This window comes from Pterocles gutturalis, unplaced genomic scaffold (genome assembly GCF_000699245.1).
Source record: "Pterocles gutturalis isolate BGI_N339 unplaced genomic scaffold, ASM69924v1 scaffold1144, whole genome shotgun sequence".
Lineage (NCBI taxonomy): Eukaryota > Metazoa > Chordata > Aves > Pterocliformes > Pteroclidae > Pterocles > Pterocles gutturalis.
Window position 1 is genome coordinate 679 of NW_010130216.1, and position 14,101 is coordinate 14,779.

Genomic DNA, 14,101 nt, shown 5'->3' on the forward strand with positions numbered 1-14,101 from the left:
GATAAACACTACACCAGGTAACACAAATCTTATTTCAGAAGGGAAAAAACAAAAATACAAACAAACAAAAAAAACCACAAAGGGACAGCAGCCTTACAAAGTACTAGATAAATTTAAAATAGTCAGTACCTGCTGTAATCATCCCTTTTGAAGCTCTTCTGCAATCTCCCTCCTAGGGTTCTGCTGCTTATGTTCAAGGACCCAGATCCTGCACAGAGGTACAGTTCATAATCTTGAGTCATGGGAGCAAGAGAGATGACTAAAAAGGGAGGCAGTAGTTTGAAGAAGTGCATATTCCAGAGGAATAGTTACATTCTAGCCCTATTTATCATTTACCATTTCTGTTGTTCACCATACAAAGTATGGCACAGTTCCATAAAAGTTAACTTTTCGGTAAAAAGGTCTAAGTACTTGCTTTTACTAAACTTTTTTTTCCCCCATAGTTCTGTTCCTGCTGGCAGAAAAACAGCAGCAGCCTACCTCCACGCACATTCAGCAAGCACTCCGTAACACCAGTGTTGCCTCTCATGGTTTTTTCGTAAATTAGTATATATATTTGAGCAAAAATATAGCATATGAGCAAGTAAAGCGTTCAGAGTACAAGTAAAACTCTCAGGACCTTGCGATCATTTTGGAAGAATGGACATTGCACTCTCTGTTACCTTACACTTGGTGGTTTAGTCAAGGAAGGAGCATAGGCCCATTGTGAAGCATGCTGAAACACCCAAGTATGCTTTTGCGTTTCTGCTGCACAGAGTCCATGTTTGTCCTTCTTTTCCCTAAGATCTGCCAAACAAGCTCAGCACTTACCCCCTGTACAGTAATGCTACACCCCAACACCACTATCACAGAATCACAGAATGTTAGAGATTGGAAGGGACCTCAAAAGACCATCTAGTCCAATCCCCCTGCCGGAGCAGGAACACCTAGATCAGATCACACAGGAACGCATCCAGGCGGGCTTTGAATGTCTCCAGAAAAGAGGACTCCACAACCTCTCTGGGCAGCCTGTTCCAGTGCTCCTTCACCCTCACCGTAAAGAAGTTTTTTCTCATATTCAAATGGAACCTCCTATGTAGTAATTGCCCGGTTTTATCCTCCCACCTGTCTCACACCAGCCAAAGCTGAGCCAATGCCAGCATGCTGATCCACAGCAATGACATTCCTGTGCAGACACATCAAAAAAGAAGGCTTTTCAGTCAGTACTATTTCTTCAAAATGTATTATTCAATCACTGGAAAAGAATTATGAGATAATTCTAAATCCAACAACTCTACAGTCTCTCCAGACCTTCAAGACATCCGTAACAAAAGTCAGAGCACACCCTGTAGCAGAAAAATGTAACATGCAATTGCACATCCAGAACAGCTCAACTTGCCAAAAGCAAAGCTATGAGAATAGACATGTAAATCAAAAAAGCTTCTTTATCATGAGCCTGTTAAAAAAAAAAAAAAGCCTATTACAAGAAAAAGCACACTAATACAGCCCTTTTATAAAGTTTATTAGTCAACTGCAATTATAAAATTTAAATATTTACACAGGAAGATGGAAAATTCTTAAGTAACCAAACACTCCAAACTATTTTGCTGCAGTATACACAGGAATGGTTTTGTTTCTTTTGAGTTGATCCAATATCATCTTTTAGTTACTCAACAACTTCTTGAAGTAATGTTTAATTTTGAGAATCTATTTCACATTTGCCAGTGCAAAATACAAAAAGAAAGAAAAATATGAGACCATAATAAACTGATTCCAAAAATAAAAGGAAAAAAAAAAAAAAAAAGACAGGCACATTGTAGTCAGCTACTCCGTAAATAGCTCATGGTTAATACTGTTTGTATGTGTTGCCATAGTTCAAAGGGTACAGATTAAAATGTTCCTTTGATACACATAAACAACATGTTCCAAATGTAGTTTGTTTTGCAAAACATGCATGAAGTTCCCACATTTTTTAAAATCTTCTGTATGAGGGAAGAAATACAAAGGCAGCCAGAAATGTAAGCATTCACAAACACCAGAATAAGGCCCTTCAGAATTTAAAGTAACCTGTCAAACCCCTTCGTTCTCAGGTAATAGATTAAGAGGCCGAGATACACATCGTCTGCGAGGGTGGGCATACTGGAGGTTGGCAGTGTCAGCATCGCAAGAGTGCTCTATCAGAGGAGGAGGAGGAAGGAGCTGGGCGTGACTGGACCATCTCGATCCAGCCCGTGGGGAATCCAGAGGGGGAAAGAAATACCTGAAACAATTAAGAAAGGAACAAAACACCAAAACAAAAACAAAAACAAAACAAAACAAGAAAAAGAGAAAGGTAGTAAATACAAGGAGAACCAAAGGGGAGAAAAGACATGCTGGAAAAAAAATAAAAAGGCTTTAGCATATCCATGCCAAAACCAATAGAACATAATAGCAGAAATCAAGGCTTGTAATTCAAAACAAGACAAATTTGGAAACTGTTCTTTAAAGGAAAATAATACAGTCTTTCCCACTGAAATTCATTGAAAAGAATACCGTAATAATAATCCTAGTATACACTTTTACAAAAAACCAGAGTGCTTCAGAAATCAAAAGGATGTTGTAGCACAGCTACTAACAGGCTTCCATTGTCCCAGAATTCCTGCGATTTGTTAGCAGAGCTTTTAGGAACGCTTAATTTGCAACACAAAATATACATTAAATGTTATCTAAGCACATTTTCTGCATATGCATTTAATTCAGATCAACTTCACATCACTTCCTAGAATATATGTAAAAACATCATTGTTTTTACAATGCTTTAATAATATAAATTTACAGAGAATAACTACTTTCAATGAAATACAGTCTTTGTATGTATTTACATGTTTCTGCAAAATCCTCAGGATAAATTTAAGATTCCTGGTGAATGCAAGACTCAGAATTATGCCATTTGGTGTCACTCTTTTGCCGTTTTTATTAGAACTTACCCGTAATTCTTGTGCATTTTAGTATAACTATATTAGACACCTACGGATGTTTTCTGTCTCGTTTACAGTTCTGCAGACTTACATAAAGGAACAGCTATATGATTAATGAAATTATGGGACAATTCACAAAAAAGCTGCATTTTGGTTTCAATCTTTGTATGGCTCAAGTGTTTGCATTTTTAGGGTACTATGCTTCGAGAATTTTAGTTATTCCATGGAGTTATTACCACAGGAATGCATAAGTTCATATCAGAAAAAGTACTTATCTTAGGATGTAGAAAGTATGACAGTACTTACAAAACATTTATTTGAAGTCATACCAAGGTATAAATGAAGCAATACCAAACTATTAAAAGCAATCATCTGTACAATCGTCAAAACACAGTTTTCTTATTCCTTTAAAACTAACATGTTTTCATTTTTTACAAAGCAGTTACAAACTTTTGATGTTTAGGAATCTTAATCAAATGCTGAGCACTATGAAATGCAAACCAATTTAGTTATCAAAACAATTTTAATGAAAATTATTTTAATGGTCACTTCCCTCCTCCCATCCCAATCAAGGACAAAAATTCTAATTTTTAGTCATGAACTAGTCTTTTAATTTGACAAGCTTCCAAAAAAATGTTTTGATGGAAGTTTTGGGGTTGGGATTGTTGTTTGATTGCATTTTTTTTCCAAACAAGAAGCCTCTCAAAGTATATTTCTATCAGGAGCTCCAACAGTATCAAACTGTGCGGGCTAGTACAAAAAAACATACACAACGTGTTTTAAAAAGGCTTTCTGAATAGCATTTAGTAGTTAGCAGGCTGCTGGTGTCTTGGGAGAGGTCAAACGACGTTGGGGAGGGGAAAAAGGAGTTCGTTTTCCATTCCTGTGTGCATGCAACAAGCAGCAAAACACCAAAGTTACTCCAGTTAGCTTGGTATCAGCTCTGCTTTCTGTTAAAAAGGACATAATACAAATGGAGAATGGAAATTGTATCATAAATCTAGACATACAATTACATCAACATAACAATATAGCCCTACTAACTTATTTTCCAACAATCTACATCATCTGTTCTGAAACTATTTCTATTACAAATCCAGTTTGGTGATTGTGCTTTAACAAAATCTTCCAGGTCTGCCTATGCTTTAGCTGTTGTGTTTAAATGTATAGACACTGAAACATGGCCTCTACAGTTACAGGCAAAATAAATTCTGTGTAGCATACCAAATTTAGTTAAATGTCAGTACATAAATCTTTAATGTAAGTGTTAATATACTAAAACAAAAGTTAGCAACTGTGCTTATGCAATTCAAGCCAATGTGACTAAAAAAGAAAACTTAGTTAAGTGCATCTTTTTTATAGTAAGGCTCAATCCTAAGACAAGACACCATGTATTTTGAAATTCCACAGCCATGGACTTAATTCTGTAACAAAATATTAATTCTATATTGGAACTGAGAATTATTAAAAAACAAAACAAAAAACACCTTCAAAATACAGAGCAATGGAAGAAGTCTAAAATAATGCTACAAGTTTGTTTCACAATGGCTTATCAACTACAGAGAGAGGAGAACAACCAAAGAGGTAGGGTAGTCTTGCTGGCAGCAGCACAGTCTTGGATAAGGAAACTGTGAAACCACGCCCTATACTAAAGAGGTATAAAATAGTCTGTATCTCCCTATAGAAGCCCCCAAAAATATACAGTTACATAGCTTTGGATATCACATTTCCAAGACAGTACTGCATTTCAGCATTTTCTTCCTACACTGTAAGTAGCACCTGGAACCAGATGACCAATACCGTTTTGGCCTCCTGTCTTTCTGGAGATTTGGCCCATTGCCACCTCTTGCTCTCCCATTTATCCTGCGAGGAAAACATGAAAGCCCTTCTCTGTTCCACAGAGCTAGGGATCTGGAAGCCAGAAGTGCCATTGAGGATTCACTGCTGAAGTAGGGGCAAGAGCTACTCTCCAGAAGCAACTCATACTACTTTACAGATAAGCATTTTAAATGGAAAAAAAGCCATATTAGTAGCTGTACACGGATGGAAAAGGAAGCTATCCCAAGGCATTTGAAAAACAAAAAAAAAAAAAAAAAAAAAAACAGGTGGCCACAAAACTTGGAAGCTGCTGCTGGTATGAAATTTGGCCACATCTAGTCCTTCCAGAAGACACATTCTGTAAAGTTGATTGTACACATTCCACCATACAAAAGAGGGGCTCAGTATATTTCTAGATTGCGGTGTGCACAAATTAAAATGGTTTTCAGAAGAGACAGTTAAATTTACCTACTGAACAGCAATTATCACAGGGTAAGACAGAGCAGAGAAAGCAAATTAATCTGCAATACAAATGATTAAAAAAAACCAAAAACTTTTATTCAATTGATGCTACACCTGCAAAAATGCAAGTAAACTAACACTAGTATATGCCTGTTGAAACCATACATTCTGAAGTAACTTTTCCTCCTTCCTTTCTGCTACATTATCCAAGTGAAAAACAGAATTTGCTGCTGGTATTTTTACTTCACTTTTAAACATGCAGCTAAAACAAAAGGGCAGTTACACAGCCGTATGATGAAACTTCTCCCTGTCTGAAACTCTTTCAGAAAAGTTATTTTTTAAAATGTGAAAGAACTAAAAGTGAAAATCGTTGTTTACAATGCTTATTTATACAGAATGATTCAGAATGGATTATGGTTTTGTTCGTTTTCCTCTTAACACTGGCATAACAGACACCATCACAGAGCAAAACCAGAAGAGCTGGCAGAAGTATTAATTCAATACATGACATTGCACTTTAATAAAACAAACATGAAAGTTAAGTGAAATTAAGAAGATTCAGAGAAGAGACTATTTACTGAAATTTAGTCTCTCTACTAATTAGCATACCTGCTGGCAGATGATCCATTTAGTGAATTTTGTAGACTTGTATTGGCTGAACCTAGAGAGGCATTAAAAATTCCCTGCTGAGAATTGCCATTCACCGGACTGCCGTTACCTTTCAGTATACCAGTACACTTCCAGTTGTCCATGTAATTAGCTGGAAATACAGATATATAAAACCTGTTACTTTGTAATCTCAAGCTTACCTTTTGATACAACTACCTTTCAACTGCTACACAGCACCTGGCGTAAATTAGAAGTGAACTTCAATACCAGTATGTAAACTCCCAACAGCTGAGGATCTGGCCCTTCAGCCATCTGACATTCTCTGCCTATCCACAATTTAAAACTCAGTTTTATTCAGTAGCAAGAACGAGTTCCCTTTAATAAAATACTGAGAAACAAATGAGAATGGATGAGGAAACTGTCACTGGTTTTTTTGTAGTTGCTTTTGAAACAGAAAAAAAGCCAGTTTGCCTGAACATTGTGACTGAATGTAGATTTTCTGGTTTTGCCAGCAGGCAGGCATAAGTAATGCAGTATATATGTTAATTTTTAAAATTACAATTTTATCTAGCTCTAGTCTGGTGAAACAATTTCAGGGTACAGTAACAACTATTCACAGCAGCCTAAATCATGCAAGTGTTCCTGTACAGAAATTTATTTCATTTTTATGAAATGTAAGTAGAAGTATAAAAATCTGTCACTCACAAATCTAAAATGAACTTTTACTCCAAAATTATTTTTTTAGTAAAATTTCCCAAGTATATACAGCATACTACAAAGCTAATGTATTTCAGGTAGGTGACCTTACCCTTCCAGAGCCTAACACAGCCATCATCACCGGAGGAGGCAAGCACTGTGCCCGTAATATTCCAGCTCACTCGCCACACCTGGGAGTTGTGATTATCAAACTGTGCCACAATATGAATTTCAAATTTTGTTAATCCTCCAGATGAAGTCAATTCTTTCCTGTTTAAGAGAAAAGTGACAGTTCTGCACACAACTGTTCCAAGGTCTGTGCTTGAACTTGATAACAAAAGGAGAGGACTGCAGCTTTCAAGAAGTTTATGTAACAACTGTTACTAGATTAGGAGTATTAAGAGGTATTCAGACAAAATTAGACACTTGCTTGCAATCTTGTAATCTTAAAAAACAGGCTGCTAAAAACCAATCCTGCATACATTAAGTTCCTACTTCTGCTTTGCAGATACTATTAAAATAAGTCTATCTATATAGTATGCACCACATCATACCAAACTATCTTCCTTTTAAGCTCACCTTAGAGGTTTTAACGTGAAAATTCGTACATCTTTGGTTGCTACAGCTAAGATGTGGAAGGATCTTCCCAGATTTGGAGCAAATGCAATATCATGTACAGGATCTGTGACTGTCATCAGAGCTTCTGCTTTTGCATATTTCCTGTACAGGGTAAGAAATTAACTTTTAATGCCATCAAAATTGCCAGTGATGCAATATAAACCATTCACAGTGGAACAGGGAAAAGGAGGTTAGTATACATGATGAGACTTGCAAAAATAAAAAGTAAATTTAATTGGAAGTAATAATTACAAGCTGATTTCTTCAAAAATTGAACACATCAGGTACAGTAACTAGCAACAGTATGCTAAATCATACAACAAAGCAAGGATTCCAGCACAAAGAACATTTTTGGCTGCACTTGGAAAAGGGAAATAAGATTCTTCCATTCACAGTTCTAAAGGGAATTTGTGTCTCAGTAACTTACTACATTTTCTGTGCATGTAAGCAGACTGCTATCTGGCTCCTCTGCTGTATGATAAACCTGTATTCCATTTTCTTATTTACCACCAGGTAAGTTACAACAACTTTTCTGTATTGTTAATGCACAGAGAACATGGTCAAGCCAGGCATAAATCCACAAAACACCTTGGCTCCTTTCCCACACCAATCACCCTAAATGAAACACAAATTGTCTGTCATAATTTAATTGAAAGAGGTTGTGCACACACTTCCGGGCCTTTTCTGGTTCTGAATTCTTAATGGTACAAACTGAACTTTCACAGAACACTAGTAATTCACAGGACTTTCTGTCATTAAAAAGTGCTTTTAAAAGCATTTTAAGGTCACTTTGAACAAAACAGTGCCTGGTGCAACACAATTCAAATTTCAACTTTACCCTATCAATTCCTTAATTAAGCATGTAAAATTAAGCAGAATTAAGCACGTAAATTAGCAGAAGCAGAAACATTTCTCCCCTTAAATGCTGGTAAGAACACTGGCATTTCCGTACTGAGACAGAACAAAATTATCAATGTCATGTCTGTTAACATCAGTTACCATTCTGAGGTCTCCCTCTCCTTTGCCATCCAATGGCTCAGAGACAGAATTAAGGGATTATTATTTACTACTCCACATCTAATGCCAGGAACAAAATAAAAGGTCATATATTACAAACTACTTTAAGATCCCATAAATGTTATATAGTGTCATTTAGCATACCTGGTATTTTCATTATATTCATAAATTTGAACCTTAGCCAATATATTTGGACTGTTGTCGTCACTTCCTACAGCTATCATTGGAGAATGTGCTCGAGAGCTAAAAGGTGAAAATAAATAGTTATATTTACAAATGATTCTACAGAAAGTACACCAAGCCATTTCTTAAAATTGCAGACACATAATCTATAAAGAAAACAGAACAATAACAAAAAAAATTTCACAAGGAAAAAAAAAAATCAGATGTAAATGAGTAAGTGTACTATTCACAGTTACCAGTACAATCTCCATTCTGTCCTTTTGAAAGCCCACTTTATACATCTGCTAAGTTAAAATCATTAGGGAACATCACTTGGCAATTCAAGATTATGCTGCCAAAGAGTAGGACTGATTTTATATATGCATCTGCAGTCAAGTATTTGCCATAAGTTTCATGTCAGAGTCTGTATTCTTTGCAGTACTTCTAATGATTTGATTTAGTGGGATTTCTTTCAGGTTTTGAAAGACATATTACCAAAGCTAAATGTGGATCGGTTCTAGTTTTTAAATCAACCCCATGCATTAAAGTGAAAGTCTGTACTCTGAACCTTCAGCACAGACTACTACTAATGAAGAGAATAATAACCGTATCAGCAGGACACAGACCAGTACATCTATAGGGAAAGCTGTTCAGTGCTTCTGGACAAACAGAATCCAAAGCAGTTCATCTCTGAACGGTTCTCCCCTTCCTGTTATCTCTGAGGGAGGATGTGAGATAGGAAGCAAAGGAGAACCTCTGCTTGTATGTGTTCTTCTGGGCGGGGACTACCCAACCAAACTCCTCTCTGATTCCTTCCTGTTCAAGGTTAAGTACATCATTGAGCCCCTGAGGATGTAACTGAAAGAACAACTCTTAGGCTTTGTCTTTTGTGCTAGCAAGACTCCTGTGGTTCCTAGTACTCTGCTGCACTGGCAAGGGTGTGTGTCCTTGTTAGAGTTATCAAAATTGTTACCTACTGCAACACCTTTCTTACGGAAAGAAGAGACAGGAATTGTCCCTCTATAAACACTGTCTCTTATTAAAATCCCAGTTAAGTTTTGTGAGGCAAATACAGAGCACTCCATAGCTCTTTAGCTCATTGCTTGCTAAAAATAATTAAGCTGGGAATATTTCCTCACTGAGTACAGGAAGACTTTCTATAACACTTTTCTGGTTCTGCCAAATTTGCTTTATTACAAGAAACGTTAGCAGCTTTCTTTCAGATCTGAGTAATGTACACTCAGTCTTCTCCATGCATGTTTTAAGATTTATTCTACAAAATTTCAGGACTAACTATTTGGCTCTTCTGCTTAAACAGTCATAAAGCAAAACGTACAATTTTAATAACATACCTTGATGGATTCCAAGAAATACAACTGCAGCTTAGCTTACATGAGATTTCATGCTGCAGTGACCACTGACTGAGATTCATCACATCTGGAGCTTCATAAATCCTTACAACTCCATCTGCTGAACAGGTTGCTAACATAAGACCCATATGCTTGGGTGCAAACTTCACATCTGTAACAGATGTCCTACTGTCTACTAGAGTGGTTCTCTTTACCTGCAAAGAAAGGCAGAAATTATTGAAGGAAATGCTAGAATGTCCATAAAAAACGTATTCCCTACAGAAGACCAAGGAAAGACTGACAACACCATTTCACAGGATCCCACTTACTTCTTCCATCAAGAACTAAAAAAAACCAACTCTGTATACACCAACGAATTGGAGAAATGACAGATCATTGCACTGATGCAATTTCAAGCATCAAGATATATACTCACAGTGGTATCAAAGTTCCGATACCGAATAGTTTTTTACATTATGCTCTTCAGAAAAAAAAAAAAAGACACACAACATAAGCATAAAATACAAGAGTATTAGCCACAAGCAGTTTGAAACTGTCCTCTTCATTCATACTGGTGACAATACTAATCGCAATGCCTAGAGGAACACCACTTTCTAATTCCAGTGCCACTGAGGTGTATCATGAAGCATTTTCGAACAGAAACTTCAAAACAACAAGTACTTCTGCTAAGAGAATGGATGAATACAGCAGACATTTGATAGGAAGATTAGCTAGGGTTGAAAGAGGAAAAAATTGTAACATCTATATTTCAAGTTGTCTCCTCTCCTGCCAACAAAGTATGGGCTGGTGCTGAAAACTATGCATGATAACTGCCTCCTGCACACAGAAGTCAGCTTTCATACCCAAAGGTCCTAACAACCCAACTCTTCACGATTATGTATATTAATGTTAGAAAACTTAGGAAGAAAATAGAAAACTGCAGATATTTTAGCAACCTAAAGCAAAGTAAAACATTAGAGGTAGGAATACTATAACTGATTTGTATAAGATTACACCTGAAGAACAGATGCACTACCACACCATCTGTTCAGATCTAAAATTCCCTCGATGAAATGCTACCCAGAAAGTCCACTTCCATGCAAACTACTTCCCCCCAAAACCTCATCAATTTTTTCAAAGATGAAAAAGAACAGCATGAGACAGTTTCAAATGAACTCTTGTCAGAGAAGAAAAACCCCACAACTTTAATTCTACTGTAGATGGGAATTCATGTCTGCAAATTGTTTGCCAGGGAACATCTTATTAATAAGCACCAATAGCAGTGACACTAATCGGCCTGAAGGTTGCCATTTAGCTGTCTTCTCCAAATGCTTTAAAAATACTTACTCCATACTGGAATATTGCCACAAATTAACAAAACATAGGCAAAATCAGGAACACCTTATATTAATAGAAGAAAACACAGTGCTTTCTCTGTTTCAGGAATAGAAAATATGTCGCAAAACCAGAAATGTCCAGTAACTTGGTATGTAGAACAATTTCCACATTCGGTCTTCTGTTTAATTCTGGAATTTAAACACTTTCAACCTTCAGCCTATCATGACAGGCAAACAAATCCATGAGGCACAGTAAATCTGTTTATTTGAGAACATACAGAAACTGTAATGAATGTTAAAGTCTCACCCAGTGACTCTGGCCTCGGAGTTTATCATTTGACTCTCCCACTATTTCTTCCCATACAGCTGCTGTTCTATCAAAAGAGCAGGAAGCCAGGACCTGCCCAAATTCAGGGTGGGCCCATGTCACACGCCACACAGATCCACTATGTGTCTGCAAGAGAGCACCAAAACACTATAGAGAGACATACTTATTGTATTAGTGCAAGATACCATGCATTTTCATTACTTTCTGCAGAAGCAAATTATAGGACCTAGTAAAACTATTCCTTTGAAACTACGTTCTTTTATAAAGCTCACAGTTACACAGCAGCTGTTGCATTTGTTTATTCCTATAAGCACGACAAAGTTCTATTGCTATAAGTTAATGGTTAAAAGGCAATTATTACAAGGGTATTTCAGGGCTTTATTCATGACTCCTTTAAATCGTAAGTTCCAAACTAAGATTCTGCCTTGACACTAAAAGTATATCTTTGTTTTCAATGCTTCTAGTTTGCCTGTACTCTTCCAAAGCACATGCAGAGCATGACTTATCTTCTCTTTTATAACACAAAACTCCTTTCATATCTAGTCAACCTAATGCTTCTTTTTTTAGAGAAGGGGAATTCAAAAGCTTCACTTGCATTTCCATTTACAGGGATTGTTATATTGTGGCCCTATTAAATACAAGTTTAAGGACAATTCAGAATGCACCAATTATCCTAATGAAGCAGTCTCTATATGACACAGTTCTCAGAAAGGTTTTGAAAAAAAAAAAAAAAATAGAGGTCAGGTGTTGTAACATTTAATACCCAGACCTCTTCCTTTTTCTTTTTTTTTTTTTCCCTCTTTTTTTTTAAAGTCTTACAATATGAAGAAAGGATGAAGGCACCATCTTCCAACTCCCTAAACACCAGTTACCGCTATGTTTACTGATAAAAAAGTCTGGCAACTTAACTAAGTACTGATAATATAAGACTGCATGCTAGCCTCTGCTCTAAGCGAGAGGCATTAGAGATGTTTTACACAATTTACCATAAGAAATACAGAATCTACTACAAACCAAACGTACTTTTACTATACAAGTCAGCAAAATCTAAATACGTTTCTTCAAAAACAAGTGAGAAATTATGGTTATAACTGCATGTTTTTTATAAATACAGACCTTCCAGCTAGCAGTGCAATGCCAATCCCCATTTTCACTTTTGTCCCAGACCTGTTCAGAAAACAAAATACAATCATACAATTTGTATATACAGTTTACTAAGTAGTACTACAAAACAAAGCCATTAAAAAAAATCCACATATATATACACACACCACTAAAAACTCTACCTGGCCCAGTACACAACTGCACTTCACTCGGCCTTGAAAATGTCCCCACTACGGGTAGGGAGAAGAGGCATACACCTGCAAAATCCATTACTGTATGAAGTGTATCTTTTTTAAACAATAAATTATTCACTGAAGACAAATGATTACAATTCTCAACACTTCATTCACTCTGTTGCATGAGTACACTACTCAGTTTAAGTCTAGAGCCCTCAAGGTCCTCACCACAGCACAGATCTGGTCGCAAAACCCTGATGTGGCTCCTGGCAATCCTCCCAAAGACAGAGTAGGACAGCAAAAAGAAAATCAAGTTAGTGGGGGAACAGATCCTGTTTCTGTTTCTAATATTTCTGCCTTGATTTAAGTCACTTCACGTTCCTTACTCTTGATTTCCCATATACCTTTATAATCTTTATTACTTTTTTTTCTGAAAAATTGTGAAGGAAGTCATGAATCTAACCAGATGAAAGACACCTCTAGAAGCCTGGCAGCCACTCCTGTTTGTCACTTATTCCCTATATAACTCTACTGAAAGTCACCTCGCTTTTGCCATTCTGGATCTCTAATATAACCCTGGTTATTATCATCACAGCCCAACCTCGTAATGTCTCCCTAACTGCTATTCTGCAAGGCCCACCAAGTGCAGATAGGACCTACACCAGGGTTACCAATGCTGTTTTACAAGTGGTGTAAAACCCTGGTTAGAGTAAAACTTCTTAAGACAGTCTCATAAAGGATACTGTTATGAGTGGAAAGTAACGTTACACTGCCAAAGAACATAGTTTTTGAGTTCTGCCTACCTCTTGGCATCTTTCTTAAGAACATTCCTTTTAGCCTGTAAGTTTTATGGAGTCAGTCCAGATCAAAGACTGGCATAGTTTTGGCTTATTTTTTGGAGGATGGTTTTTTTGTTGTTTGCTTTTTAGTATCTAGTCAGGGAGAAGGGGCTGCTTACTTGTTTTTAAGCCCGATCTACATTTGACATAGCTTTCTATGGAGGAGCCATTTTCTCAACCATTTACCTGGTCTAACGAAAGATATGACCACTCTCTGCAAATAACATTTCTTAAATCTAACCGTGTAACTCCTGAATTTTTGTTTGTCTTCTCACTATGTGCAAAAAAGTTGAAAAAGCTATTAACTTTTAATTTACTATAATTTCCTCTAAAGGAATGCAAAATTGAAGCTTCTAGTATTTTACGGCTTCCCCAATCTGCCAGAGCACAGGCAGAACATTTCAGCCCTTTGCTTACTGCCACTTCACTTCCTTCTCCCTTCAGCGCCTTTAAACAAATACAGATTTTTCAGCTGAATCAACAACACCAGCAGCACCGCTCTCGCCACAACAGCTTAAGGAGTTTTTCCCAGCTGCAGCCCCGGCTCGGCATGCAGCTGTGTATTTCACACGCGCACACACACAAACAACGCGCATCACGTGTGAGCGCGCCCCGGCTCCGCCGCCCCGCCCGAGCCCGCAACGCCCTCG

At 37.1% G+C, this 14,101-nt stretch overlaps 1 protein-coding gene across 1 annotated transcript; it reads right to left on the bottom strand.

The window, feature by feature from the left end:
• Positions 1-1,656: 1,656 nt before the first annotated feature.
• SEH1L (SEH1-like (S. cerevisiae)) lies at positions 1,657-12,499 on the bottom strand (the record flags this gene model as incomplete). The annotated part of the gene is made up of 8 exons (XM_010080122.1): positions 1,657-2,239; positions 5,826-5,976; positions 6,634-6,791; positions 7,101-7,241; positions 8,301-8,399; positions 9,671-9,882; positions 11,312-11,458; positions 12,449-12,499. Coding segments are annotated over 8 exons (1,149 nt in total), but the record flags the coding sequence as incomplete, so codon positions are not given.
• Between the last annotated feature and the right edge of the window lie 1,602 nt (positions 12,500-14,101).